The 27942-nt window shown below is 39.2% G+C and overlaps 1 protein-coding gene and 1 long non-coding RNA gene across 9 annotated transcripts in view; one reads left to right on the forward strand and one right to left on the reverse strand.

Annotated features, from left to right (window-relative positions):
• Positions 1–10113, forward strand: part of LOC123386671 — a 31376-nt gene extending 21263 nt beyond the window's left edge. For both annotated transcript variants that reach the window (XR_006600933.1, XR_006600932.1), the window contains exon 3: positions 6881–10113. This is a non-coding gene — a long non-coding RNA (uncharacterized LOC123386671). The remainder of the gene's footprint in view (positions 1–6880) is intronic.
• Positions 1–27942, reverse strand: part of KITLG (KIT ligand) — a 100507-nt gene that overhangs the window by 34891 nt on the left and 37674 nt on the right. For 5 of the 7 annotated variants that reach the window (XM_045060760.1, XM_045060758.1, XM_045060757.1 and 2 more), the window contains 2 exon segments: positions 16279–16392; positions 5297–5359 (listed from right to left, as the gene is read on the reverse strand). In XM_045060760.1, coding sequence (XP_044916695.1) covers positions 5297–5359; positions 16279–16392 — 177 coding nt within the window. 7 annotated transcript variants of the gene reach the window in all.

Consider the following 27942-nt stretch of genomic DNA (forward strand, 5'->3'; position numbering starts at 1 on the left):
CACTGCAGGATTCTACAGGTAGAATTGGGATGGCTGGGTGGAAGGGGAAAGGACATCCCTGGCCAAGGGAAGTAGCCACTGAGCAAAGTCAGAGTTGAGAATAAGCAAGGTAATTTTAGGAGGCAGGGATGCATCTAGCTGGGGTGGCTGGTTTGTGTTGGGCAAAAATAGGTATTAAGATGAGGTGGTTAGGAGGAGGCAAGATTATGAAGATTATGAACATTAGATTCAGGAATTTGGCTTTCAGCCTTTAGTTACTGGGAACAGTGAGAATGTTCTTGAATATGGAAATGACTCAGTGAAAGTGGTTGGACAGAAGCCTCAAGAAAACCATGATTCCTAAAAATTGCATAATACGTGGGGTGGCTCAGTTGGTTGAGTGTCCGACTCAGCTCAGGTCATGATCTCATAGTTCGTGAGGTTGAGCTCAGTGTCAGGCTCTGTGCTGACAGCTTGGAGCCTGGGGCCTGCGGCCTGCTTCAGATTCTGTGTCTCCCTCTCTCTCCACCCCTCCTTCACTCACATTCTCTCTCTCCCTCTCTCTCAAAAACAAACATACAAAAAACCCTTAAAAATTGAATACCTCATATCTAAGATTTTTAATAAAATACACATATATCTAAAAAAAAGACAGCAATAATATTGAAGTGCAGGTATTGTGTGAGGAGTTACAGGCACTCAACACAATAATCTCATGGACTCTACTCAGGTCAAATTTGTTCCTTAGAGAAATTACATGAGATGATATGGGAACTTCTTCCTTCTTCACTTTCAGCAGGGATTTATTAAGTGCCTATTGTTCATCACGCACTGAAGACATAAGAGCAAACATCGACAAATTCCTGCCTTACAGATGTTTTCAGGCGTTAAGTAGAAGGTTATCAATTAAATAAATCCGCAGATAAATGGAAAACTGCTATTTTGAAGGAGGTTACAAAAAGAGTTTCCAACAGGAGGATTTGGCTTCTTCGAGGAAGAAGGGGAAGGCTCCCTTAAAGAAGCGAAATTGAAAGCAAGAGTCAGAAGTTGCCGGAATCAAAGGACTGCTCAGGTACACAGAAAGCCGTGTGCAGAGGAACAGTGGCAACAGGAAACACGTGAGGATGTGCGGCTAAAAGAGGACTTGGAAAGGGGCCAGATAAGAATCTTGAAGGTGTTATTTAAGGAGCTCCTTTTTCTGTTTCCTAAGAGCAGCAGGCACACAGACATCAAAGTGTATGAAGAAGGAGGGGTAAAATAATCAGGTGTGTTTGTTTTTTTTAATTACTCTGTCTACTCAAGAAGAGTCAAAACCTCAAATGAGAAGCCCTGAAATGGCGAGGGAGATGGGAAGAGCCCAGAGGCCGCAGGGCCGGATAGAGAAAGGTGGGGAGAATTGAGAATGGGAATCCTGGACACGAGGGTGAAGGCGCTAAAGGGAAGGTGACCTGCAGGCTTATTGTTACATATTGCCAAGGGCTTCTTTGTTTAACCCTGCCTTTGGAAATAGAAACTGATGTGGCAAAGACTGGTTCAGGTAAGAATCGTCAATACATACTCAATTTATGGGATAAACTTTGATGAAGAACCGTACATGGTCTTAAAACATCTCCCCAAATATTGCTTCTGAGTTGCTCATGAGTAAACACACAGAAACAGTGTAACACCTTAATCAGGTGATCCAAACAGCACCATGAAGGGGGAAGATGGACACTGTGTGCCTCTGGGTATGATAACCTGAGGATGTTTCATCACTTATATAGCATTCATGGCTTGGAACACATAACCTGAATGTAACAGTCATCAAGAAACACCAATCAAGTGTCTCAGAGACACACGTTTTACTTAAAGAGGAGGGCTGTGTTACTCAAAAATCTCAGTGTCATAAAGACAAAAGAAAGGCTGAGGAACTCTTAAAGCAGACTGGTGGGCTTAAAACAGTACAAATTTATGATGTTACAATTGTTGAGGTCAGATCCAACTCCAGGCTGTTTAGGCTCAAATCAAGGTGTGCACGTGGGCTGGTTTATTCAAAGGGGCTCTTCAGGAGAATTATTTTCCTTGCCCTTTTCAGCCTTTAGAGGCCACCACCTGCGTCCCTTGGCCCGTGGCCCCTTCCCCATCTTCAAAGCCAATAGTGTAACATCTGCTAATCACTCTCTCTGGCTCTGATACTTCTGCCTCCCTCATATAAGGATTCACGTGATTAGAATAGAACAATCTGGATAATTTCAGATAGCTTAAGGACTTAGAGATGGGGCATTTAATTATATCTGCAAAATCCCTTTTTACATGTAAGGTGATATGGTCACAGCATGGGACATCTTTGGGAGACATTTGGCCGTCTCACACCTGATGTAAAAATGCAAGCCATTATCCTAGACTGGATCTTGTACTAGAGGAAAATACTAAAAAGATACAGCCAATAGATTTAAGTATTTTAGTTATTGCTAAATTTATTGAAGTTGACAACCATACTGTGGCTACAAAGGAGAAGAGCCTTTACTTAGGAAACACACACTGAAGTATGTAGCGGTAAACATCCCTTATATATACAAGTGATTCAATGAGTTCAGAAAAACAATAACACACACGCTTGCACATTTACTTTAGTAAATGAGGCAAAATGTTAAAAGTAGATGAATATGCATTAAAGAGTTTGTGAGTGTTTTTGGAATACTCACAACTTTTCTGTAAGTTTGGAATTATTTCCAAATAAAAAGTTAAAGCTGATAAATCTATAATTAAAAATGGATAAATCTTCTTTTTACTCAAATACCATAAGCAAGTCATAATATATATCGTTTTATAAACGTTGGGATAACAGCAGATGTGTGGCACAAATTCAGCAATCCAATTTTTGGTCTTTCTGCAATAACGTCACTGGTAAATGAAAGGATCAGAAATGTTTAGGATGTTTAAGGTTAGTGACTTAAAATCCTAACAGTCTGGCAATATTACAGTTTCAAGAGCTTAAGACAGAATTGGTGATTGTCATCAGGTTTAAATACCAACTGGCTGGTAGCACCCTGCTATTTGTGAGAAGGAAACTGCTAGGTAATTTTCTAAGAGGTCCCTTAGAAAAGTACCTCCCCTCCCCCCACCATTTTCAGGAGTACTTAGCAGAATTTTAAAGCAAAACTACAACAATAAAGCGTATTCTATTCTAGAGCCACCTTCTGCCCGGTGCTTCAAGACGGAATTTTATTGCCGTGGCCCCAGAGAATCTTTCTGGTGCTCATTCTGATTCCTACTCCGCCCTTTATTGTTTAAAGACAAAATATAACGCAGCTGGGTCTCTGACCACTGACAAATCATCACTGGCCTCTCCACTGGGAAACTCCTCTGGTCTTGGCAGAAACTAACATTTTAAAATAAAGGTAAAACAAAGTGTAAGACCCCGTTTCTACCCAAAGCCTTATGCACGAGCTTATTTTTCTTGCCAACTGTGGTAGCCAAGAACAAAGTTTCTCCAGTTGTGCCAGGACGGTGTGCCAAGATCAAATAATAGTGGACTTTTCTCAATTACAGAAACAAGAAAAAAAAACGTGGCAATGAATCAGCTTTATTTCTGCAAGTTTGGCTCTTGCTACCAAAGCCCATACTAAAATGTGTGACTGAGCACAACCTAGGATTTTATCAGCACAAAGTAATCTATTTTGTTATTTTCAATTTAACGTGAAAAGCTGCATGATTTCTTTGAGTTTGGCAATCACAGACCTAAATGCTGCTGTCAGGAGCAGGGTGCACCTTTATTACTTACATGTTTCACTTAGAACACCCTCCCTTGCTATTGATGACTAGAGGTTTCTTTTTAAGACTGTCACTTTTTAGTTGGAAAACCCTGGGCAAAATGCTTATAAACCTCAGTGTGTCATTTGTAAAACAAGAACCCATACAAATCACAGAAGCTGTCTTGCCTTCCTTGAAGGGTTTTTCTAACCATCCAAAGAAATAAATACGTGAAATCATCATGAAAGTTAAAAAAAAAAAAAGCATTATGAAAACGCCAGATAGTCCCCCTCACCTAGTTATTAAATTTTTTGCACATAAAGCTAATTGATGTGTTTGTTCCTTAAAATGTCTGCCAAAGGGCTGGCTCCAGAACTTTTCCTAACAAATACTGTACCTGCTGCCTGAGTGATCGACTGAATAGATGAATTAACTTTCAAGCTGCTATGATTTTACATTCCTATTTGAAGAGAACTCCCCCTAATTCAGTGGAACAGACACTAACCTAAACTTGAGGGTATCTGGTTCAACATGAAGAAACACATTCTAAGGAGTTCTAAGGAACTTTAGATAGCTCGTGCTAAAATGTTTACTTGCTTAATGAAAATTGGCCTTTGACATTCTCTTGAAAATAACCTTATAGTCTTTGAATGACTTTTTAAGCACAAGCACTTAGTGATGTAACACACTTAAAATGGTCATCATTTTGATTGACTAAGCCACAAAAAGTATTCAAAGCCTAAGACAACTTGCACAGGGTGGATTTATAATAAGCATTTCATAAATCGTGGAAAGATGTTTACTTGCAGAGTAACCCAAATGATTTTAAATTAAGTCAAGGAACACAATCCAATAGTTAAAATGAATCATTGTGGATCGGCACATTATAGGTCAAAGGCATGTCACAAAATATAAGCAAGTTGCAAAGTGGTATATGTACTACAGTGCAATTAACATAAATATGAAAATATGCAAAAAATACAGTATCTTCTGGGTGCATAGTTTGCCGTAAATATGAAAGAGCAGAGTTACTATGCACTGTTGCACTCAACACAACTCTTCGGGCCATGACTTGAAAACACATGGTAGAATGAAAGATTCCAGCTCAAAATACTTGTTCCTAAGAGTCAAATTGCCTGTACGAGACAAAGTGGGGACCACTGGAGATAGGAAAGAGGCATGGTAGTATTTATAATGTTTCATTAAAAATACATATTTATGGAGCGCCTGGGTGGCTCAGTCAGTCAAGTGCCCAACTCTTGATTTCAGCTCAGGTCATGATCTCATGGTTCATGGGTTTGAGCCCCACAGTGGGCTCTCTGCTGACAGCACAGAGCCTGCTTGGGATTCTCTCTCTTTGGCCCTCCTCTGCTCTTGCTTGCTCAAAAAAAAAAAAAAAAAAAAAAAAAAAAAAAAAAAAAAAGAAGCCAAAAACAACTATGCAAGTCAAATTCCAAAAATACCTTCTTCAATTACTAACAATCAGTAAACTCCTAAATGGCAGATAATTTCCTGTCTCAATAGAATGTTCTCATCTCTTTTGTCAGCTCTGAAAAAGAAACACAGAAATGTACAGTTTACATACCAAAACATCCATCCCGGGGACATATTTGAGGGCTATCTTATAGTCTTTTGGAAGATTTGCCACCTATAGAGACCAGAAGAAAAACAAAGAAGGAAAAAAAAAATCCATGAGAAAATTCATATATATCAATTAATCATTATTTTTAATGGTTTGGAGGAAAACACATACACACGTGTCATATCGTTGTTAAGTTACCACTGAATTTCAATATTTACATAGTGATTTTCCTTTCTTGATTTCCCATTGTAATCACAGGCACTCTCAAAAAAAAAAAAAAAAAAAAAAAGAAAGTGACAATACAAGTCTTTTGGACTCCAAATTCAATAATGAGTGGCTAAGTATAATCCATTGAATTTTGGAAACCTCTAAATTTCAATATTTACCTGTGGTCTTGGAATTCCCTCCCAGGACTAGTTTCCTACTGTCTCACCAAAGAATCAATAATATGATGTGTCTTCTTTGTTTTGGGTTCTTTTGCCAGTGGTTTTCAAAGTGATGTGTCAACATCACCAGGGAACCTGCTAGAGATGTAACTTCTCAGACCACATCAGACCTACTGAATCTTACTTAACAAATTCTCTAGATGACTTTGATGCAAGTTTGAGAATTTATTGATCCTAGAAAAAAATGTCAGTGAAACTTCCAAAGAACTACTACTTATGAGATCCAAGTGCTTTCTAACCTAACTTGTAAAGATTCAGTTCTGTGAGAGAGCTTAATCTGCTTCCCCAGGACTTAAGAAAGGTCTCAACTGTTTACCTAGCTTCTTTCACAGGCTTTTAAAAAATATCTAACACATTTTTATCAGTCATTGTGGCATATGTTGACCAAACACCTGATCTGGAACCAAAGCTAAATTCTGTACTTTGGTTTCTCTCATCTATAAAATGGAGATAAAAGTACCCATGCCCAAATAGTCAATGTACGAACTAACTGAATGTGCCAAACACATCATAAACACAATCTAGATTCTTTACTGAGAGATATATTGGCAACTGACTTCTAGAATATATATCCTGGTGTCTTAGAGTTCTAGATTCCCTGATCTCCTTTCCTACAAACAGTACTAGCTCGGTCATGCCACCACTATTACCATTTCCAGCTGAATACAGCCAACAACTGATTCAGACCATGGAGTCTTAAGACAACATATGGTGGAAAAGTGTGGTTTTGCACTATTACGTCTTCAATACATCCCAAAACTTTGCTCTTCCCCACATTAAGCTAGGATCTTGCTCACGTTTGCTGGACTGGGTCACCTCCGACAAGTCTCCCGTAACACAATCTGTATGTTTCTTCCTGGCCATGCCAATAGCTTCTAGAATCTGAGAAAAATTTGGTGAGAAAAGAATCTAGGCACAGGCATAAGTAGTCAGAAGGGAGCCAAGGGAGCGACTGCTCCCTCGTGCTTACCACCATTCTACCTCCAAGGGTACATCTTACTTGTCTTACACTCACCTTAGTCTGGAGCCTAACCTTTTCTGAATATGTAGTATGTGCCAGGCACTGTGCTCATGAAGGGCTTATGTTGCCTCATCACATCTAGTCTTCCGATCCCTGTGACACATTATCTCTACTTAACAGACGGAGAACTTGAGGCTCAAAGAGGTCACACAGCTACGATGTGAGGAGTGTGGACGAGAACTAGAACTCAGATCTTGGACAGCAGTGCCTCCCTTTCCTCTTTGTTCTACTACACATTTCATGTACTATCTGCACATTTGTCCTGGGTACGTTCTTCCTCTCAAATTTCTCCCCATGCTTCCATGATTTCTTTTGTTTTTTGGATCTTCATCCCCATGTTTGAAAGGCAAAATTACCCAGTCATTTTATGTAAGCCCTGCTGGCAAAGAAACAGTGGACACTTCCACATGTGTAAAAACTGGAATTAGATTAAGCAACAACATTCTATTATGTTATGAGCCAACCTTGTAAATGAAAGCCATTCCAGATGGAAGAACTGGACAAGAAGTGGCAGGTGTTCTGAACACAACCTGCTAGCCCCTTCTTCAGGATAATTTACATTATCTATTTCTAACCATCTTTATAAAATTGACAGAATTCGTATTCAGCAAATTTAGGACCTGAGTACATATATACATACTCCTAACAAGCAGGAAGAAATATAAGGGATATATGGTCAATTAATTTTATTATTAATTTATATATATAAATTGGTTCAAAGAAGTCAAAGAAACCTTACAAGAAGTTCTCTGACCAACACACTGAAATCTCTATACTTTACTACTTGGGGGGAAGGGGTATATAATAACAAATTCTGCATTAAACTGATTTGCTGATATTTAATTTCTGATAGGATGAAAAGTAATAGTATTTCTAAAAATGCTCCATAATCCATAACAAATTTTCATGTACAGTCTGCCACAACTTCATGAGACATATATTATTATGTCTATTTTATAGATGAAGACATGGAGGCCCAGAGGGGTTAACTGGTGTCTCCAGGTAGCAGAGCTCAAGAGTTCCAGATGCAGGAAGGACACAAACCTGGCCCCACGTGCTGGGCTCAGTAAGTCATCTATAGGGCAGTCCCCCTTTATTATTTTCTCAGCTTACATTGGTTCCTTTCCAATTATATTTGGAAGAGAATTTAGGGAGAACTTAGGGAGTCAAGTTGTAGATTCTTATGGTTGCTTCATGAGTTACTGTATTACGTTCCAAGCACACAAGAGTGTGTTAAAGAGCACTCAGCACAGATAACCTTGTGATAAATTCAGCTTGATATACATGGATCATTATAGAAAGTGTGACAGTATAGAGGGAGCCTTGGGCCCGGAGTTTAGATGTTCCTTTGAGTTAGTCTGATGTAGGACTCACTGCACAGGTGCTGGGAATACACTGTTCGGGTTGGATCCAGGCCCTCAGCCTGGTAACTCAGAGATCTTGGGCAAGTTCCTTAATCTACTTTAGCCTCAATTTTCTCCTACCTAGAGGAGAGGTCGTATGCAAAGACAAAGAAATGGGAAAGCACAAGGTGTGTTTGGGAAATTGTGGACAGATAAATCAAGCTCCAGCAGGTAAGAGGTAGGAAATATGCCAGAAAAGCTACATGAGAGAAGGACTTGAGTGTTGGGTGAAGGCAGCCCACTAGGAGACAGTGAGGTTCGGTAAGACACATTTTACCAGAACCCTACAGCAAGTCACTTCTTCCTTAGACACATCGTTTCTTCTCTATGGAACCTCTATTTGTCTCTAAAATAAAGGGAACAAACTAGTTACTGAAAATTGAGTGTGATCTAACTTTTTCACAGAAGAAGTGGTGCTGCATTAAATGTCTAAGCAGGGAGGGATGGGATAGTAAATTCAGAAAGATTGGTCTGCAAGGATGGATTACAGCAGGGACAGAAGAGAGACCAGGAACAGTTTAGAAGACCACTAGGAAAGTGCTCAACATGTATTAAATATTCCTGTAGAGACTGGAAGCTGAAAACAAAACAAAACAAAAACAAAAACCCAGGAACGAGGCTTAGAATCTAGGGAAGTAGCCCGTTGGTAGGGTCAAACAGATAAGTAATCAAAACTGTAGATTCTGAAAACAAATCTAGTTGCTAAAATAAGTTCAGGGCAAAATATAAAATAATGAAATGGAACTTAACTGATTAAAAATTTTACTGAACGCCAAATTATCCCAGTGAGCTTTGTGATTTGGAGGATGAGGATGTCAGTACTATGCCAGATTGTAAAATGCATAAAACAGCAACACAAGTCACTTTATGATGGGCCCACTCTACTAGATGGGCCCCTTTGGCTGTATTTTTTGGATGTCTTGAGGACTGACCACACTCAGTGACACTGGGAAGAACAAAGAAAAAAATGCATAAGGGGCAGCATGCAGAAATCCTGAAAACTCAGCCAAGAGAAAGTTTTTTTTTTATGCCAAATTGTCACTGGCTGCATAGCAGGCCCTAAAGGTGTTTGGACTCAGGAGAAAAAGAACTCAAGGTTAGAACATTTAATGCCCTCTCTAGATCGCTAATCTAAAATCTTTGGAACTCATAATTCAAATGTCGTTGAGGTCTCTAAATCTTATGAAATAGTGGCTTCTTAAATGTCTTTGCTGAGACACATACTTGTCTCCATTGTTCTCCCCAAGTTCAAGGCAACAATCAAAATACAGGAGTGGTAACTCACGGTTCCCTTGACACTGTACATAAAATGTTGCACATAACAAAGCCTCTGGGAAAAGAGTCCACAGTTTCCAGAGTTTCAGACCCAGAGAAGTTAAAGAGTTGCTGCTGTAGAGGGGGGAAAAAAATCTATGCTCATATTTAAATATCACAGCCTACTCATTCATGTACAGCTTAGTGTAATGCTGGTTTTCAGAAATAACACAGGAGGAAGCTTTTTGCTTTTTAAATTTTCCCTTGTAAGTCATCTCCTGTTAATACTAACAATCTAATTCACCAGGACAACTGTCTTCAGTTTTCACAGGTATTTGTTTTTTGATAATAACTCAATTAGCAACTAAAACAAAGTTAAGATGGCAATTTTCTGATGCCTGAAGATGACTTTTCTGAGTCATCGTTTCTCAGTGAAGAATACCTAAAAGTTAGAAGACTCTTCTCCCTCCAAAAACAAAAACGAGAGAGAAAGAGAGAGAGATTAAAAGAACATCTAGATTATATTCACTCCCTCATCATGTGACTACTACTTAGGAAGTAAAATTCAAGAGGTTACAATGATAGTTCTTAAAACTGCAGTTGACATTTACATATTTTTTTAAAATTTATTTTTATTTTTAATATGAAATTTATTGTCAAATTGGTTTCCATACAACACCCAGTGCTCATCCCAACAGGTACCCTCCTCAATGCTAATCACCCACTTTCCCCTCCCTCTCACCCCCCCCCCCAATCAACCCTCAGTTTATTTAAATTTACAGCTTAAATTAAGACATCATACATTATTAGCTAGGTTCTTGTGTTCCAGAAACAGTTACAGGTTCAAACCTCTCCACTCAGCTTCCTATTTCCAGATAAGGATGATCAGGTCACTTATCACTAGGTCTCAGCTTCCTAATCAATAAACAGGGGGTAAAAAGAATTACTTCCTAGGGTTGTAATGATTAAAGGGGACAATGTGCTTTGCATGGTACCTGGATACTCACACAGTAACTACTGCTTTAAAAAGTCAAGGAGTAGGAGACATAGTACCTAAGTGGGTCATCCTACAAAGGAAAAAATATTTTTTTTTTCTTCACAGTAAGTTGGACATGCTTGGTAATATAGCAGGCCACATACTTGTTAGTTTTACAAATATTATTTCTAATATACTTCTGTCCTTTCTTTGAATACTGAAAGTCCAAAATTTAGTTTTAAATGGAAAAGAAGATTTCTACTGACCACAGGAGAAGAAATTAAAATGCCAAATATAGCAAACTAATAAAATTTAAAAACTATCCAGTTGTCAAACCATTGTTCTTCAAAGCTCCAAAAAAAACAAAAACCTATGCGGCAAGAATTCTATTTGAAGAACTCTGCATTTGAAGAATAAAAATCAGAATTATTCAAAACTGTCCGAAGTGAAATTTATCTAAGATATTTTATGATCTCCCATTATGCTGAACTCCTATTATGTTAAAATAAGTGCCTATCACAAGACCAGGAAAACCATAAATTCCTGTGTTTTAATTGTATTACACTGATTTGTAAACTGACCTTGAAAGACAGAGTAATTTCACCTTTATAAGATGGGGCTGGGAGTGCAGCCTGCCTTAAACATTATTCAAAAGATATTTTACAATAAATAGGGTTTTAAAAAGCAACATGGTCACATTTAATCAAATACCCCCAAATGGAAGAACACCATGATCGCAAATGAAAGAAACAGTAGGAAGAACAAAAGGAGAAACTAATTTGAACTATTTCAATATTTGTATGCCTCCTTATATTAACACAACTGTTAAAAGCTGTAGCCTAATTATCCCACAGATACAAGTTTTTAAAGTTTGATTCATCCTCTTCCCAGACACTTGACCTTTTCTTTAGGTAGGTCTGAGTTTGCCATTTAAAACAAGTCTTGCAACATTTTTAGAAACAAAGCAAAATGTTCTGTAAATAGATGAACTATTATGCTGAGCAAACATGCCAGAAGGATTTCAAATGAAAACCATAGGGACTGTAGAGACAGCACAAAGGATCCAAGAAGAAATTAAAAAAAAAAAAACCACAAAAAAAATGACATTAAGGTCGTAAATCATGTGCTTCTGTGACATGAGAATCACCCCAAGCAAACAGACTTCAGGTTGGTGGGCCCCAGTGCAAGTTGCCACCTAATGCCGAGGCAGAATCGGTAGAGACTGTGAAGAAATGAGTTCAGTCAAAAGAAATTACTGTGAGCAAAGGTAAAAAGGTACTGTCAACCTACTTTATTTCTCCCAAATAGAATATACCAAGGTTATGCCTGCAGAACAATTACCTCTTGTTCTATGCAACCTCCTGGAGTCCAGGCATTACTGAATTATTCTGAAAGGTGCAACCACACAAAGTATCATTATGAAATGAAAGAATTGCAGAGCTGAAAAGGGCTTCCAAGAAGATTTGTAGTGCTTCTCTTTGGGTGGAGGGGTATCACAGGCTTCTCTGGGAAATTAAAACTATATACCCTGTTCCCAGAAATGTGCATAAAGCGTACAGAGGCACAGTCTGGAGCTCCACTTGTAAGAGTTCGAAGTTTATGAATCCTAGACTCAGAACTACTGATCATGTCCTTGTTCCTCGTTTTAAAATCCAGAAATTGAATCCCGGATTTATTTGTCCAAGATCACACAGCAAAGTAACAGCAGAGCTGACGCTTAAACAAGCCAGTACGCCTGACTTCAAGATGCTCCGCCCCACTCTACTTTAGAGTGAGGCTGTGATTATCTGTATCCATACAACTCTGAAGTCACTCATGTTGCTGTCTGAATTAGTGAAATTCATGAGTAAGGATGAGAACACTTTCTCCCCCTGCCCAAAGATGAAAAAAACCCCAACCTTAACAAGTCTTATGGCTTCAGCAGTCCTGGCACCCTATCACCTAGGCTGCTACTTGGCAACATTACCGTTCCTACACCCCATCTCCCCCAGCTGAGACTCCGTATTTCTGCAGTAGAGCTCTGATAGCTGTACTTTCATTAAGTACCCTAAAAAAGTATGATTGAATGATTCTCAGATGATATCCTACAAATGCTGGCTTACAGCAGTGACTTTCCAACATTTTTTTCAGAAGCTCAATTCTTTTTTTTTTTTTCAAATCAAGTCTTATTTGGGAGTCCAGATACACAAAAGCAGAATGGCTGAGCAGGCTCTAGGAGCCAGTTTGAAAATCAATGTTGTAGAAGGCACATCACTGGTAAATGGGGCCAGGAGCTGTGCTTCCCTGCTCCTGGGTCTCAGTTTCTTTATTTATGAAACAGTTTGTCTAGATTATCTCTTAAGTTCTCTTTCAGCTCCAGTATCCTATGATCCCACAACACCACAACTACCACTAATAGCTAATAGCTACCACTAATAGCTAATATTTAGCAGGTGCTTGCTGTGTTCCTAACACTGTTCTACTAACTGATTGAATCCTTAAAAATCATTCTGTGAAGTACTATTAATCTTAATACTGATGAGGAAACTGAGGCCCAAAGAAGTTATCTGGCAATAACTATATTTAAAAATCTGTACATACGTTCTCTCTTATTTAATCTATAAGACAAGATTGGGAAATAGAAACTGAGATTTAGAAAGGTAGTTAGTTACTCATCTAAGGTCAAAAAACTGGGATTTAAATTCAGGTCTACCAGGGCGTCTGGGTGGCTCAGTCGGTTAAGGGGCTGACTCTTGATTTTAGCTCAGGTCATGATATCACGATTCCTGAGATGGAGCCCAGTGTCGGGCTCCACACTGACAGCATGAAGCCTGCTTGGGATGCTCTCTCTCTGCCCCTCCCCTCCTTGCTCACTCTGACACACACACACACTCTAAATAAATAAACAAAACAAACTTATAAAAAAAAATTCAGGTCTACCACCAATTCCAAAATCCATTCCTTAACCAATATATCAGCACAGGTTGGTACATCACAAAATAAATTATATCTATTTAGATTTTATTTTTAGCTAATCTCTATACCCGACATGGGGCTTGAACTCACAACCCCCAGATCAAGAGTCTCACACGCTACTGAATCAGCCAGGTGTTCCTACCACGAAATCTTTTAAATGGCATCCATGCATGTCTTATTATTGTGGTATTAATGATATGTATTCATATTTTTATAGAGGTGATTTATCTCCCAAACTAGATTATGAACATTTTGAGGTCAAGGATTATTTTTCTACTTCCTACTCTATGAAATATGGGGTGTGAATCATGTCAATCTGTACTTAGGAGTAATCTGAGTCCAAGTTTTTATTAACTTGATTTCTTTCATTAATCCAAAGTAAACACACTAATTTCACTAAATCAACTCTTGAAATTAAAATATTTCCCAAGTCAGTTGCTGGAAGGGGTTAAAAACAAAACAAAACAAAACAAACACCTTTTTTCAGTCTTAGGACTTCACATTTGCCCTTGGGGTGAGGAACTATATTTTAGTGTCAACATTAACAAGTTATCCCTTTTCCAGGTACTTTTCTCAGTAATGCTTCTTGCCATTTTTCATTGTATCACCTGACAGGTAACAGACGGAGAATAAGCAGATGTTTAAAGACAAGGATGGAAAATCCTGGAAGGTGCTCATAACACCTACTTAGGCCACTTCAAAATACTAGTTTGACATTTCACAGGAAGTAGTGCTTAGTGAGTAGTATTCCTTCAACGCTTAGCAAGTAATAATGCTTAGTAATTTTCCTTGAATACCAAGTTAATCTCGGACGTGCGTGGCCTATGGTCAAATATACAATCATCTTCCAACTTTGATTCATTGCCAATATACTTGACATTTGCCCCTTAAGACCACTGCAGGTCTCCATTGCTCATCCCCAGTTCCACGGTCATACCAGCATCCCCAGGAGAACTGTAATTTCCCAGCTATGAACTACTTTAAGCATGTTTTTGAGACTCATGTTAATCTGACATCCATATAAATTCACGTAACACAGATAAAGCTAGTCATAGTAAGAATTGGGACATACTAGGATCAAGACACTTTGGTTTCCAAATGTTGACTGAACAGATCATCTAGGACAGGAGTCCTTAAATCTTTCAGAAATTTCTTTAAAATATAGACGCCTGGGGGCGCCTGGGTGGCGCAGTCAGTTAAGCGTCCGACTTCAGCCAGGTCACGATCTCGCGGTCCGGGAGTTCGAGCCCCGCGTCGGGCTCTGGGCTGATGGCTCAGAGCCTGGAGCCTGTTTCCGATTCTGTGTGTCCCTCTCTCTCTGCCCCTCCCCCGTTCATGCTCTGTCTCTCTCTGTCCCAAAAAAATAAATAAACGTTGAAAAAAAAAAAAAAAAACAAAAAAAAAACAAAAAAAATAAAATATAGACGCCTGGAGCCCTTACTCAGACTGATCATTGTATCAGTTTTTTGGAGTGCTGCCCAGATACCTGTAATTTTAATAAGCACCACAGGTGATCACGATGCTTATCACAGCAAAACTCATCAGGTCTTCATTCACTAAACAAACATTTAATGAGTGCCTTCTGTTGATATAAAATTTAGAATATAAGCATATATTTTCTTTTTAGTGTAGTTTCTTGGATCACAAATTAACAAGTAACTTGAGGAATAGGTCCATGCTCTATGTTCTTTAAAAAACAAAATCAACTTTCCTTACCACATCTTTATACCCAATATCTAGCAGGGCAGATAGCAGGAAAATGGTGCACTGCTTTGATCACCAGCCCCTTGAATAAAGTGTGTTGATATATCTTCAGGTATTGCATCAGAGAATACTTTTTAAGCCTGGACCCCAGGGCATCTTTCTAAGGAATCCACATAAATTGCCTGTGTGTGTGTGTGTGTGTGTGTGTGTGTGTGTGTGTGTGTGTTATTAATTCTGCATTGAGCCTAAGCCAGAAAGACTCTGACCCTAGTATTAAACTTTTTTTTTGAAGTTTGGCTATGAACCCCAAATAAAATATAAACCAGGAAACGCATATAAAGAGTAGGGAAGTATCTCAACAAATAGCACTTTCTTTTCTCCATATCACAACCCTTATCTCTTCCTTATTCTCGTATCATCTCTGTTCTCTAGACAGTTTTCAAGTAACAGAATGCCACTTGGCTACCAGGAATTTGTGAAAACGCTTCTCAAAGTCTGTTCATCCTGAAATCACATACTGCCGCTCAAGTGGGCACATAAAATCTCCCCTACATCAGGAGAGTTGGGAAGAATCCATTCCAGATGCTGTATTACCTCCCTCTCTGTGGTGTGCATTTTAAGAGAATGGTGGCATGAAACTGGCAGTGACCAAGGGGCACCGGTGTAAGATTGCTTTTGCTGAGAGAAGAGTTCCAATGTGGCAAATGTGGGAGAGAAGTCGTTCAACATTTGGGTAACAAACCACTCCTCCAGCTATGTTCTCACACGGGTCACCCACCCACCCACATGTGACAGGGTCTTTGTGTTGTTGGAAAGGGGAGAATGGCCATCTCAGATCTTTTTTGTTAGGCTTGTTAGAGAATAGTAGGAAGGCATGTGGAGGGGGATAAGACACACTGTGGAACCCACAAAAGAGAAAATGGGGAACAAGCTGGTGCTGCCACATCAGCACAAAGAGAACTCTTCGGTGTCCTTCACTGCCTGTGATGGAGATGAAAAAATGAGCAAAGAAACAAAGTCACCGCAGTGATGTACCAATTTTACCCACAGATTCTCCATGACCTTAAATATCTCCCTACCTGCTCTCTATAAGCCCTTCAGAATAACTCCAGGATTTCTCTCCTTGTCTTAGAAAAATACTAACTTGGGACAGGAAAAAAATGAAGTCTTTTTCAAAAACCACAAGAAACAAACATTCACAGCTATCGAAAGCATTCCTTACTTACCAATTTTGTAACGTCTTTCACATCATCAGTCACACGGTTCCTGCAGAGCCCTTTAGTTTTGACCAGAGGGTTAAATAGGAGCAGCTGAAGATAAATGCAAGTGACAATCCAAGTCTAGATGAAAACAGAAAAACTGCTGGTGATGACCAGTGAAAAACTGTAATCACTCAAACGATTGCATCTTATACCTTAAGGTGGAAAGGACAATCTATATTAAAAAAACAAACAAACAAACAAACAAAAAACTACTGCCTTAAATATAACTTAAATGCTGAGTGTTCAAAATATGCTGACCAAATTTTTAAAAAATTGTCTGTTAAAATGTGGTTTGGATTTTCATTTCAATGACATTATTGTTCATTCAATGACATCTTGTCAAAAGCTTTCTAAGGCCAATTTCCTAATGGCAATTAGGAACGAACATGTAGCAACTTATAAAGGATCTACCACTAACGGTGTTTTCTTTTTTAAACTAGGAATGTATGAAATTCATACCTTAAGGCACCAAAAAAGGCTTTCTATACTTTAAGTGTAGACTGTTTGGCAAGTAGCAGCAACCCCTGAGCAGTGCTTTAAATCCGATAGTATATGATAGTACTCCAAGTGAGGGAGAGAGATGTATTTTTAGATCTGGGACAGAATTTAACCTCATTTAAGAGACATCAAAAGAATCATCGTTTTTAATCACAGCTTTTAAACCACTTAATAAGGAAAAACATTTCCTTAGTGAAGAGGAAGACATTCCTGAACCCTAGCATGATCGATCTCTCTCTCTCTCTCTCTCTCTCTCTCTCTCTCTCTCTCTCTCTCTCACACACACACACACACACACACACACACACACACACACACACACACACGTGTGCTCACACACACTTCTCCTTGAAAATCCCACCATGTTTTGTAGTTACTTTTATGCAGGACTTATTTTTTCTTACTACACTAGATTCTAGGTTTTTAAGAACCTGGGCACCCGATTCTCTTTTATTTTTTTATTTTTTTTTATCCTTATAAGACACAACACAGCACCTTGCACATTAAGAGCTCTTTATGTAAATATTGGCTGGATGAATCAGTGACCAAAGTAAAAACTGTCTAATGCTTCAAATTCAAATCCAATTTATTGAGCACATATTATGAAACAGGGACTGTGCCAGTCACTAGAGAAACAAAGGTGATGAAGATGCCCTTGAAACTCAGAGGCAGGTGCATAAAGAACACACACACTCTATGACAAATGCTTTGAGAACACAAAGAAGGAAGCAATTAATCAATTAACCTTAAAGGAGGAGAACCCCTTGGCAGGAAGACAGTGCCAAGAAAAGCCAGAAAAAAAAATGGGACTCTGGCTGGCTTTTGGAGGACAAGGAGGAGCTTGCAAGAGTGGACAAAGAAGGGACACGCATTCCAGGAAAAATAAACAACAAAGGCATGGATATCTGAAGACATTTTAAAATGTGACGGTAATCTTTTAGGAGTTAACATTTGTCTATGGCATCTTACAATTACACAAGTCCATGTGCACATGACTAGAAACCTTTCCTATTTATGTAGCTAGCCAGGTACTTTTTAAAAACACTGGATTATTTTCAACTAATATCTTCACACTAACTAGGTGTCACACTGGACCAAGTGAACATCAGCATTTACAAAATTTCTGAGAGTACAACGCTACCTACATAGATAAGAGTGGCTTGTAAACAAAACCTAAGCCTTTTCATTGTTTTAGCATCGTGACCTATTCTAGCAGTAATCCTGTTTAAGTTTGGTTAAGGCTACTTTGAACACTGAGGGGTCATTCTGTTCATAGCACTGTCTCCCTTGGATTGAAATGAAGACTAAATCGTGCAAATGATTTCCTGAAAGCAACCAGAATGTTCTTCAGCAGGTGGATGAACTGTGGCATATCAGACAATCGTATATTTTTATTAAAATGTTAACTGATATTAATCATTAATAAGAAATGAGCTATCCAGCCATGAAAAAACATGGAGGAAACTTAAATTTATATTATTAAATCAAGGAAGCCAATCCAAAGAGGCTACCTACATACTGTATGATTCCAACTATTAGGACGTTCTGGAGAAGGCAAAACCATGGAAACAGTAAAAGGATCAGCGGTTGCCAGAGATTGTAGGGGGAGGGATGAATAGGTGGAACACAGGATTTTTAGGGTAGTGGAAATACTCCGTATGACACTATAATGGTAGATATTGGCCACTGTACATTTGTCCAAACTCACAGAATGCAACATTAAGGCTGAACCCTAACATGAACTATGGACTCTGGATGATTAAGAGGTGTCAATGCAGGTTTATCAGTTGTAATAAACATACCACTCTGTGCATGTGTAGGGGCAGGGAGCATATGGGAAATCTCTGTACTTTCCTCTCAATTTTGCTGTGAACCTCAAACTGTTCAAAGAAAGAAAAAAAGTCATTAAAAAAAATCACTTCACTGTGGTGAGAACAAACTTTAGGGTAGCAATAGGTAGAAGAAACAGACCACTTAAGGGCTATCGTTATCACCCAAGCAAGAAAGGGCTGTAGCAATGCACTGACCAGAATTGGTTTGATTCTGGATGTCTCCTGTGGGCTCAGCCAATAAGATTTCCTGATAGCTGGAGTGTGATTTGAAAGAGTCAAAGGTGACTCCAAGGATTCTGGCTTGAGCAAATGAAAAGATGGTACTACCATCAGCTGAAGTGGGAAGGCTGATGGTGGGGAAGGTCTGGAGGTCAGATTAGGAGTCGAATTTTGAGCGTGTGAAGTTTGAAATGTCTTTGAGATATCTTACTGATGATACCAGGTCATGATATTTGAATCTGGGTTTAGGAGGTAAGTTTGGGCTAGATACATAAATGACAGCCTCTGATGTATAAATGGAATTTTAAGCAAAGAGTGGCTGAGTCCATCCAGGGAATAAGTACAAATGGAAAAAAAAAAGAACAAAGGACTGGGTCCTACAGTGCTCTAACTGTAAAAGGTCTGGCAGAAGATTTAGATTTAGAAAGCACAAAAGAATCTCAGGGAGTAGCCAAAGGAGTAGGAGGAAGCCGAGTTTAAAAAAAGAAAAGTTAGGTTAAGGAGAATGAGGTCGAACTACGTCAAATACTCATAACAGGTCAAGTAAGATCAGAACTGAGCACTGACCACTGGATTTGGCAGAGTTCAGGTCACTGGTGACATTATCAAAAACGGTTTTACTGAGGCAGGTGCAGGAAAAAGCCAGTGGGGTGTGGGTTTCAGAGAACATGAGGGAGTAATTAGAAATGGTGAATGTAGACAGCTCTTTAAAAGAGCTGTCCTTCAAAGGGGAGCCAATAAGCAAATGAATAAATAAAAACAAGTGGGGTAGTAATTGGCAAGGACTTGAGGGAGGGGAGAGTTTTCTCTGCAAGTTGGTAGGAGCACTGGGAAGTGTGTATGCCCCTGGGGCTGATCCAGCAGGAAGGTGCAACTGGGCGACGTAGGTCAGAAGAGAGGCAACTAATTGCTGGAGCAATGTTCTTGAGAAGGCAAGAAGTGGGGAGATCGAGGCGTCAAGCACAGGGGCTGGCCTTACGTAAGAGTACATACAGTTTACCAGTGCTATCAGACAGAATGTCCGAAAATGTGAGTGCAGATGTGGGTGATTTTTCAACAATACGGTGAATGACAGCTACCCTCTATGTGTGCCAAGCATTTTGTATATCTGATCATAAACAAACTTCAAGTTTCATATATTCTAATTCTAATGATGGAGAAATTGAGCTACAGAGAGATTTGGTGACTTCTAAGTGGTAAAAACCCAGGTCTGTCCACAATTCTAAATCCTGTACTCTTCACCACCCAATACTGTCACAGTACTCCCACAAAGCTGTCACATCATTGGTGAGAATTCCAAATAGCACAGTTCTAAAACGGTCATAATTTTTAAAATATTGAGCATATCAAGACAAGCATGTTCCATAATCCATGTCAGTTGAATACTCTGTTTTTCAGATTACCATAATTTTTAATATGTTCTATTAGTTTTTAAAAATATACTAATACAGACTTCTATAACAATTGCAAAATAATGTCACCAAGGCAGTGTCAAAATATTTTTTTTGCATCAGTTATATACAAATACCAGTGAAGATAGATTCCTATAAAATGAGCAAAAGCCTATTTGGTCAGGGCTAAAATTAAATCTGTTAATACATTCACACATCTCTGACAAACTTGTATTTCTTGAAGCACTTTATTTTAAAGCTGTTAAATAAACTTACATTGTAGTTTAACTTTGTATATACTTAGCTAGTAGTAAGGAATAGTCACCTTTTGTTAAATTCAACAGTTCACTCTGGCAAAACTAGACATTACAATAGAGAAGAAATCATAGAGAAATGTCCCTCATCAGTGTTCTCGTGAGAGCACTGAAATGCAAAGCCTATTTCTTTGTATGGAAAAGTAATTTTTCAGTATTATTCTATAGAGAATACAGACATTTTTCTAACATATAGTACACGCACTTCCTTGACTTCTTAAACGGTGGGAAGAAGTACTAAGCTTTACTTTTTTTTGATGATTCAGGTTCATCAAATAAAAGAGAGACTAAGTGAAATAAGCCAGACATAGACAAATATGATATGATCTCACTTACATGCAGAATCTAAGAAAGAAAATAATAATGGTAACAGAGTAAAATAGAGTGGTGGTTATCAGAGACTGGGGGATATCTAGATCAAAGGATACAAACTTTCCAGTTATAAAATGAGTAAATTCTGCGGATCTAATGTACAGTAAGGGGACTGCAGTTAATACTATATTGTAAAGGAAAACTATGAGGGTATAGTTTGCTGTCATTTCATGATGTATGCTTATATCAAAGCCATCACATTGTACACCTTAAATATATACGATTTTTGTCAGCTATACCTCAATAAAGGTGAGGGGAAAAAACATTCCAGGTATGCAGTTGTGACGACCTTTGCCTAAGTAGCTCCAAATTACTGTATTTGACTGAATGACTGTTTTTAAAATGTTATTTTAGTTTTTGTCGGCTGGCTTCCCAGTTTACCAGTTTCTCCCAGTCTGTCAGGTCATTACTTGCAACATAGTTTACTGCTAGTATGCCTGTTTCTAGCCTCCTGCAGTCTCAATGGCAAAACACAACACATGGACCACAGTGGGTGCCTATGGTAGTCAGAACTCTGGCAAAAAGATGGCCATGCCCTAATTCTTGGAGCTTGTGAATTTTTTGCTTTGTATGGCAGAATGCACTTTACAGATGTGATTAAACTAGGAACGTTGAGATGGAGAGCCTACGCCGTATCTTCTGGGTCCAAGAGAGTGCTACAGCTCCTCACAAACTAAGAAAGTTTTCCAGCTCTGGTGAGAGAACCGCAATAAAGGAAGAGGCAGAAGATGTGACATGGTAAGGACTTTACTTGCCATTTCTGGAAATGGGCCAGGAGTCAAAGAATACCAGTGGCTTCTAGAAGCTGAAAGAGCAAGGAACAAAGTCGACCTCAGAACCTTCAGGAAGGAACATAGTGGCCCTGACACCTTGATTTTAGCTCAGTAAGTCCACCAAGTTTGGATTTCTGAATCTACAGAACTGTGACATAATATGTTTGTATAGTTTTAAGTGGCTAAGTTTGTGATAATTTGTTATAGCAGCAACAGAAAAAAAATCAGAGCTTAAGAAACTCACTTTTTGAATGAATCAATGCATGAATGGTATAGTGTTGCAATGCCCAAGCTTTTCTGGTAAGGAAAATAAACTGCCTCTGTCAGTATTCTGGGCCCCCAACCCCTGCTTTAAGCAAAGCAGCTCAGCTTTTTTCCTGCTTTATTTGTTCATGCTTCTGGGTAAGATTTTGTTTAAACAAAGGTTTCCAAGGGTAAGAGAGAGAGAAAAAAAACACACACAAAAAAACACATGCTTTTGAAAACTGGTGGTGTGATGGCAGAGAACAGAACATGAATCCAGAAAACCTCTCAACTCCTTTACCGTGTGACCTCAAGTAAGCCAGTTAATTCTTCCAAATGTCTGTAGTGTATAAGAGGACAATAATTTTTGCCTCACGCACTTCATGGAGCGATGGTGAGGGGATCAAATAAAAACTTTTCCAACTACAGGTGCTGTGCAATTATTTGCTGTGCGGTTTGTAGGTTTTAGATAGTCAAGGAAACCAGGGAAAGAAGGGCTTCAAACTGAACACTCAGAGAAAGGACTTTACATAGTCAATCTTTCATGAACAAAGAATAGGACCTTTGGTATGGATATTTTGACACCAGTACTGGTTTCACATGCGTTTTTCAATGTATTTCTTAGTTCTCAACTGTGTTGAGAGTAGCTTCAGTTAACGCTGCACTTCCAATTAAGTGAGGTATTTCCCCATCTTCAGTTTCACGCTCTTCCTCTTTCTCTAATTTCTGGAAACCCTAACAAAGGTACAGGGGTACCTAAATGTGGGGGCGTGCACGCACACACACCCTATTGGAGATAGAATGCTGAAGCAAAATGTCCCTGTGTTTGTGACTTCTGCTCTAAAATGTATCTTTTCACTTTGGGCAGTCATCTCACTGGTTTTTTGTTTTGTTTTTTTGTTTTGTTTTTCCTGTAACATTCTCTGCTTCTGCGCACGACATTTTTCTTTGGCTACTTTGTTTCTCTCTAGGTCACGCTCATTATGTGATAACCTCTCATTTCATGATAACCTTTCATTGCACAGACACATTAAACTAATCTTCTTGTCGGCAGTTCTAGATTTTTTTATTTGGAGGCATGCGTCAAAAGTGTCCCCCACATGCTCCCCACATCACGCAGAATTCCAATAACCCTTTCATTGCTAATAGTTGCCTTGAAATTATTTACATGATTAAAAAAAAAATGAGAAATCTGTATGTACTGTTAGAACGAAGCCATACAATAGAAATAGTTCTGGTAGAGGGAAATATAGGGAATTAACATTCATACTTAATTATGAATGACAGAAAAGCAGATCTTTTTCTGGGGGAGTTTTTATAGTGGCAGATCATACTGAAAAGATCCTTTGAGGAAGAGGGGGAAAGTTACAGGAAGAGGCCAGAAACCCTGAAGACCTGAGACCGATGTCTCATTTTTGTTGAGAAGCAGTCTCAGTAGATCCCAGTGGGACATTCATCTGCTCGTTAATTCTTCCTGAACATAAGAACCTTCCTTACAATAAAAAGCCATGCCAGGAAAAGGAGCTGCAAAATCCCCCTAAAGCAAACTATTTACTTGATCTGAACATGTGTTATGACACAGAAGTCGCTTTGCAAACTTCTTTCCTTTGGTAGAAACTAACATGATTGCAGCCCAAGAACATCAGGGGAACATATGCTGTTTGAGAAATCAGAAGATTCCTAGCTTCTAAACTTAAAAAAAAAAATCCCGCAAACTTTTCTATGAACTTGAGAAGCGATTTTAAAATAAGTGTTGCCAGGGCCCACGTTACAGACTTCTCAAAGTCAAAAAGGTAGTGCGGTGTCTGCGTAGCTCGTTTTCTTTGTGCACAGACCTACAAAGTGGTATTGGGTCTGCCCCGAACAAAACACCAGCTGCTGCCAAAAACAACATTCATCTTCTCTTTAATCTGGAATGCCAGCTAGCGAAGCAGGCAGTTCCCTTGTAGCCCAAATGTGCTTTGGAAACAAGCCAACTGGCTTAGCTACCCAGAGCCAGGAAAGCAAGTTACCAAGATACAGGTATAGTAATTAGTCCTGAGTTCAGGTCTTTTGAGGTCATATGAACCATATCCTTCAAAAATAATCATAATGTAAACTACCAACAGATTCTGGTTCGGTGAATAACCATTTAATTCTACAGAACTTCTTCCTTCAGATTTAAAAAAAAATTTTTTTTTCATGTATATTTTTGAGAGACAGGGCATGAGTAGGGGAGGGGCAGAGAGAGAGGGAGACACAAAATCTGATGCGGGCTCCAGGCTCCCAGCTGTCAGCACAGAGCCGACGTGGGGCTTGAACTCACGAACTATGAGATCAAGACCTGAGCTGAAGTTGGACACTTAACCGACTGAGCCACCCAGGTGCCCCTTGATTTCTAATCTTTAAGTAATATACCACTAAACATTCTAGAGAAAATACCGAATCATCCTACACAAATTCTTCTCTAGTGAGCATCCAGTAAGCTCAAGGGGCAAAGTAAACACTTAGCACAAGCCTCTCATGAAAGCAGATGTTAACAGGGTAGCTAAGTGAAACTCAAGCCAGCTTCAAGTCCAGATTGGTGCACTAGAATCTTGTAAAGATCTACTTCCATATCTCTCCATGCAGATGCTTTTGTGAAGAAGTGAAATAAAAATACTCTAGGGACACCTGGGTGGCTCAGTCGGTTGAGTGTCTGACCTCCGCTCAAGTCATGATCTCATAATTCTGGGAGTTCAAGCCCCACATGGGCTAGCTGCTGTCAAGCACAGAGCCCATTTCCGGTCCCCTGTTCCTGTCTCTTTGCCCCTTCACCGCTTGCAGTCTCTCAAAATTAAAAAAACACTAAAAAAGATCCTAAAGTATTGGTGATCGCTAAAACATGTTAATATGCTCTACTAACAAAAACTGAACAACCTAGAAATGAATTTTTTAATATGAAAAGACAAACAATGGCTTTAATGTAAACAGGGAATTTAAGAATTTCAGTGGATTCAATATATGGAAAAAAATGAGAAAAGTCACTATTGATAGTCCTTACTCTAAAGGTAAATGCTATTTAAAGAGGAAATGACTCACATGTATAGACTTCTACTAAGGGCCACACACAGGAGGAACAGTTTGCAAATATTACATATAACCTTCCCACCAATCAGATTTTACAGGTTAGTAAAACATGCTTCAGTGGGATTAAGTAACTTGTTTATGGCCACTCTGCTAGTAAACCCCTGAGCTGGGTTTAAACCAGTATCTACACTATACTAGGAAGGAAAATCCTGGGCTAGTCACATAATAAAACTGATTTCATTTATATTTAATGAACTATTCAATTTTTTTGAAAATACCTACGCTGTGGATGGCGTATAGGTCCATTCAGCTGAATCAGTTTTTGATTGAAGCCACCATATCAAATTATTACTAGGCTGGGTAAACAAGTAGTACAGGTAAATCAAGTTACACTTCACTGTAGGTTTTTAAAAAATTGCATAGCTAGAGGGAGGGGAAAAAAAAACAAAGTGATAAGTTGTTCCTTCTGATAAAAACAAAATTAAGTGCTTTCAGACTTCTAAGAGCTACCTATTCATTTAACAAACATGTATGGGAGTGCCTGGGTGGTTCAGTTGGTTAAGCGTCTGGCTTTGGCTCAGGTCATGATCTCGTGGTTCTGGAGTTCGAGCCCCGCGATGGGCTCTGTGCTGACAGCTCAGAGCCTGGAGCCTGCTTCACATTCTGCGTCTCCCTTTCTCTCTGCCCCTCTCCCTCTTGTGTTCTCTTTCAAAAATAAATAAACATTTAAAAAAACGTATGGCGTACCTGATAGGTATGTAAGATAAAGACACAGCAGATGTCTTCTTTGGCCCAGGAGGGACAGCTAAACCTGACTTTGGGGGAACTGAAGGAGAGGCTCAGAGATAGCTCCTGGGAGATGACCCCTTCTTCGGGGGTGAATAGCAGGTAGCCAGATCAAAGAAAGCAGGGGTGAAGACACCTGGCAGAGGAAGTAGGAAGTGCCCATAGAATTGAGAAAACAGGGCATTTTCATGGAACTTCACATTGATGACATGACTGGAAAATGAATTTCAAGGAATAAATAATAAAACAGAGGAAGCTAGAGAGATAGGCAGAGGTCCTCCCAATTTTGCTAACTGGTGTGGATTTTATCTTAGAGACATGGGGAGCTCTTTATCTTAGAGCAGGGGAGGATCAAGATCTGATTTTAGAAAGGCTTATCAGGCATCAGAATGAAGGATAGACTGGGGCTTGTGGAGGTCACTGAAGTCATCAACTAGGACAGACGCAGTGGGAGTGAAGAGAAATGGAAATGGACGAGTTCAAGAGGATATGAAGTTGAATGGGACTTGGGTGATGGGCAGAAAGTGTGTGGGATAAGAGGAGGAGTCACAAATGACCTCCAGTTCCAGTTTAGGTGACGGGGTAAAAAGTAGAGCTATTCACTGAGCCAGGATATGTAGGAGAAGTGGTAGCTGGAGATTATTGGAAGTTATCACTGAAAACCTTGGGGGATAACTCCTCTAAGGGGGAGAAGAACTGTCTGCATAGGAGAGGAGAGAATGAGAAGCGGAGCACGAGAGGCAAGTCTGTTGATTGTGGGATCTGCAATCACTGTAAAAAGAAAGCACAAGAGGGCAAGTGTGAGCAATAAAACAGGCAGTGAAAGAGGTCAACCTGATGGTTGCTGAAAAATACCTAATGGGGTTGACGCTGCTAAGGATAGTTTCCACGGAGTGACAGAGCCAGGAATCAAACCACAGTGGTAAATGAGCCAGGGGGAAATTTCAAGGCGATATACTACAACAGCTTGAAAAGGAAGGAGAACAGGTAATCTGGAAAGGCTAGAGAGTTCACTCTAGTCTGGGTAGAAGCAAAGACAGCTTGGAAAGAGTGGAGCTGTAATGATGCACTAAGCTTTCTTCTTTCTTAAAGGGTCTGTGCCTGGGAACAACTCCCCTGTGGTCCATGACAGCCAGGTGAGCTGCGAGGCTTGGCCACTGGGGAAATCCCTGCAAAGAACTTCTACCTCAGGCTAGAATCTAGGGCCTAGGTGTTCAAATTTTGCTATTACTATTTTGGAATAGACATGTACAAGGCAGAAGCATTTGTGCCAGCAGTAGACATTACGTCATTAGAAACAATGGTAATGTAAGTCATTAGCTATTCATAAATACAGCAGTTATATAAAAACAGAAGGAAAGAATTCCCCCAAGCAGTATAATCTGCCGTATTTTAGGGAAATGCTGGTTGATGACTAATTCTAATCAATTTTATGAGGATGATATGTAACAAAACAAACTATGCTAGAAAATTGCTAGGTGCTAGTTTAATGTTGAACCTAGATGTACATATTTGTTGCCAGATTTTTTTTTTTTGATGTAAGTATACATTTTCAAAGAAATAAGAGACAGGCCCCCAAATTGGCAAAAGTATAGGAACATAGAAAAAAAATTTAGGGCAGTTTTGAAATTCAGATATTCACCTTCAAACACTCCACAGGCACAGGACCTTGTTCACTATTATGTCAATTAGCTGCTCTTAAAATTAAACCACAATATGCACTCCCAGTGTCGTAGCTTTCCAACAAACAGCTACAAAAACGCAAATTGTAATTTATACTCTCTCAACTATGTGACTCACTTCTGAAAGTGGGATCGCATGTAAATCAAAAGCTCTGCAATTTTTGAAAACTTGTAAAATCTTCTGCACTCCCAACAACTGAGGGATGGAAAATGAATGCAGATTCCAGCTGCTATCTAATCCCATGTGCTGAATTTGGACTGAATGATTCCCCTATAGAACCTCTTGTGTTTTGTTTTGTCCTATGGTTGCAATTAAATGGGCTCAGATGTCTTGTCAGATCAGCTACCAGAAGTCTTACAAGTTGGGTCTCTAAGGGACTTTTAATCTTTTAATTTTTAAGAACTTAATCTGAGGAAGCAGCTCAGAAAATCTCTGAAGGTCTTCTCACCTGGGCTTTTTTTTTTTTTTA

This window comes from Felis catus, chromosome B4 (genome assembly GCF_018350175.1).
Source record: "Felis catus isolate Fca126 chromosome B4, F.catus_Fca126_mat1.0, whole genome shotgun sequence".
Classification (NCBI taxonomy): Eukaryota; Metazoa; Chordata; class Mammalia; order Carnivora; family Felidae; genus Felis; species Felis catus.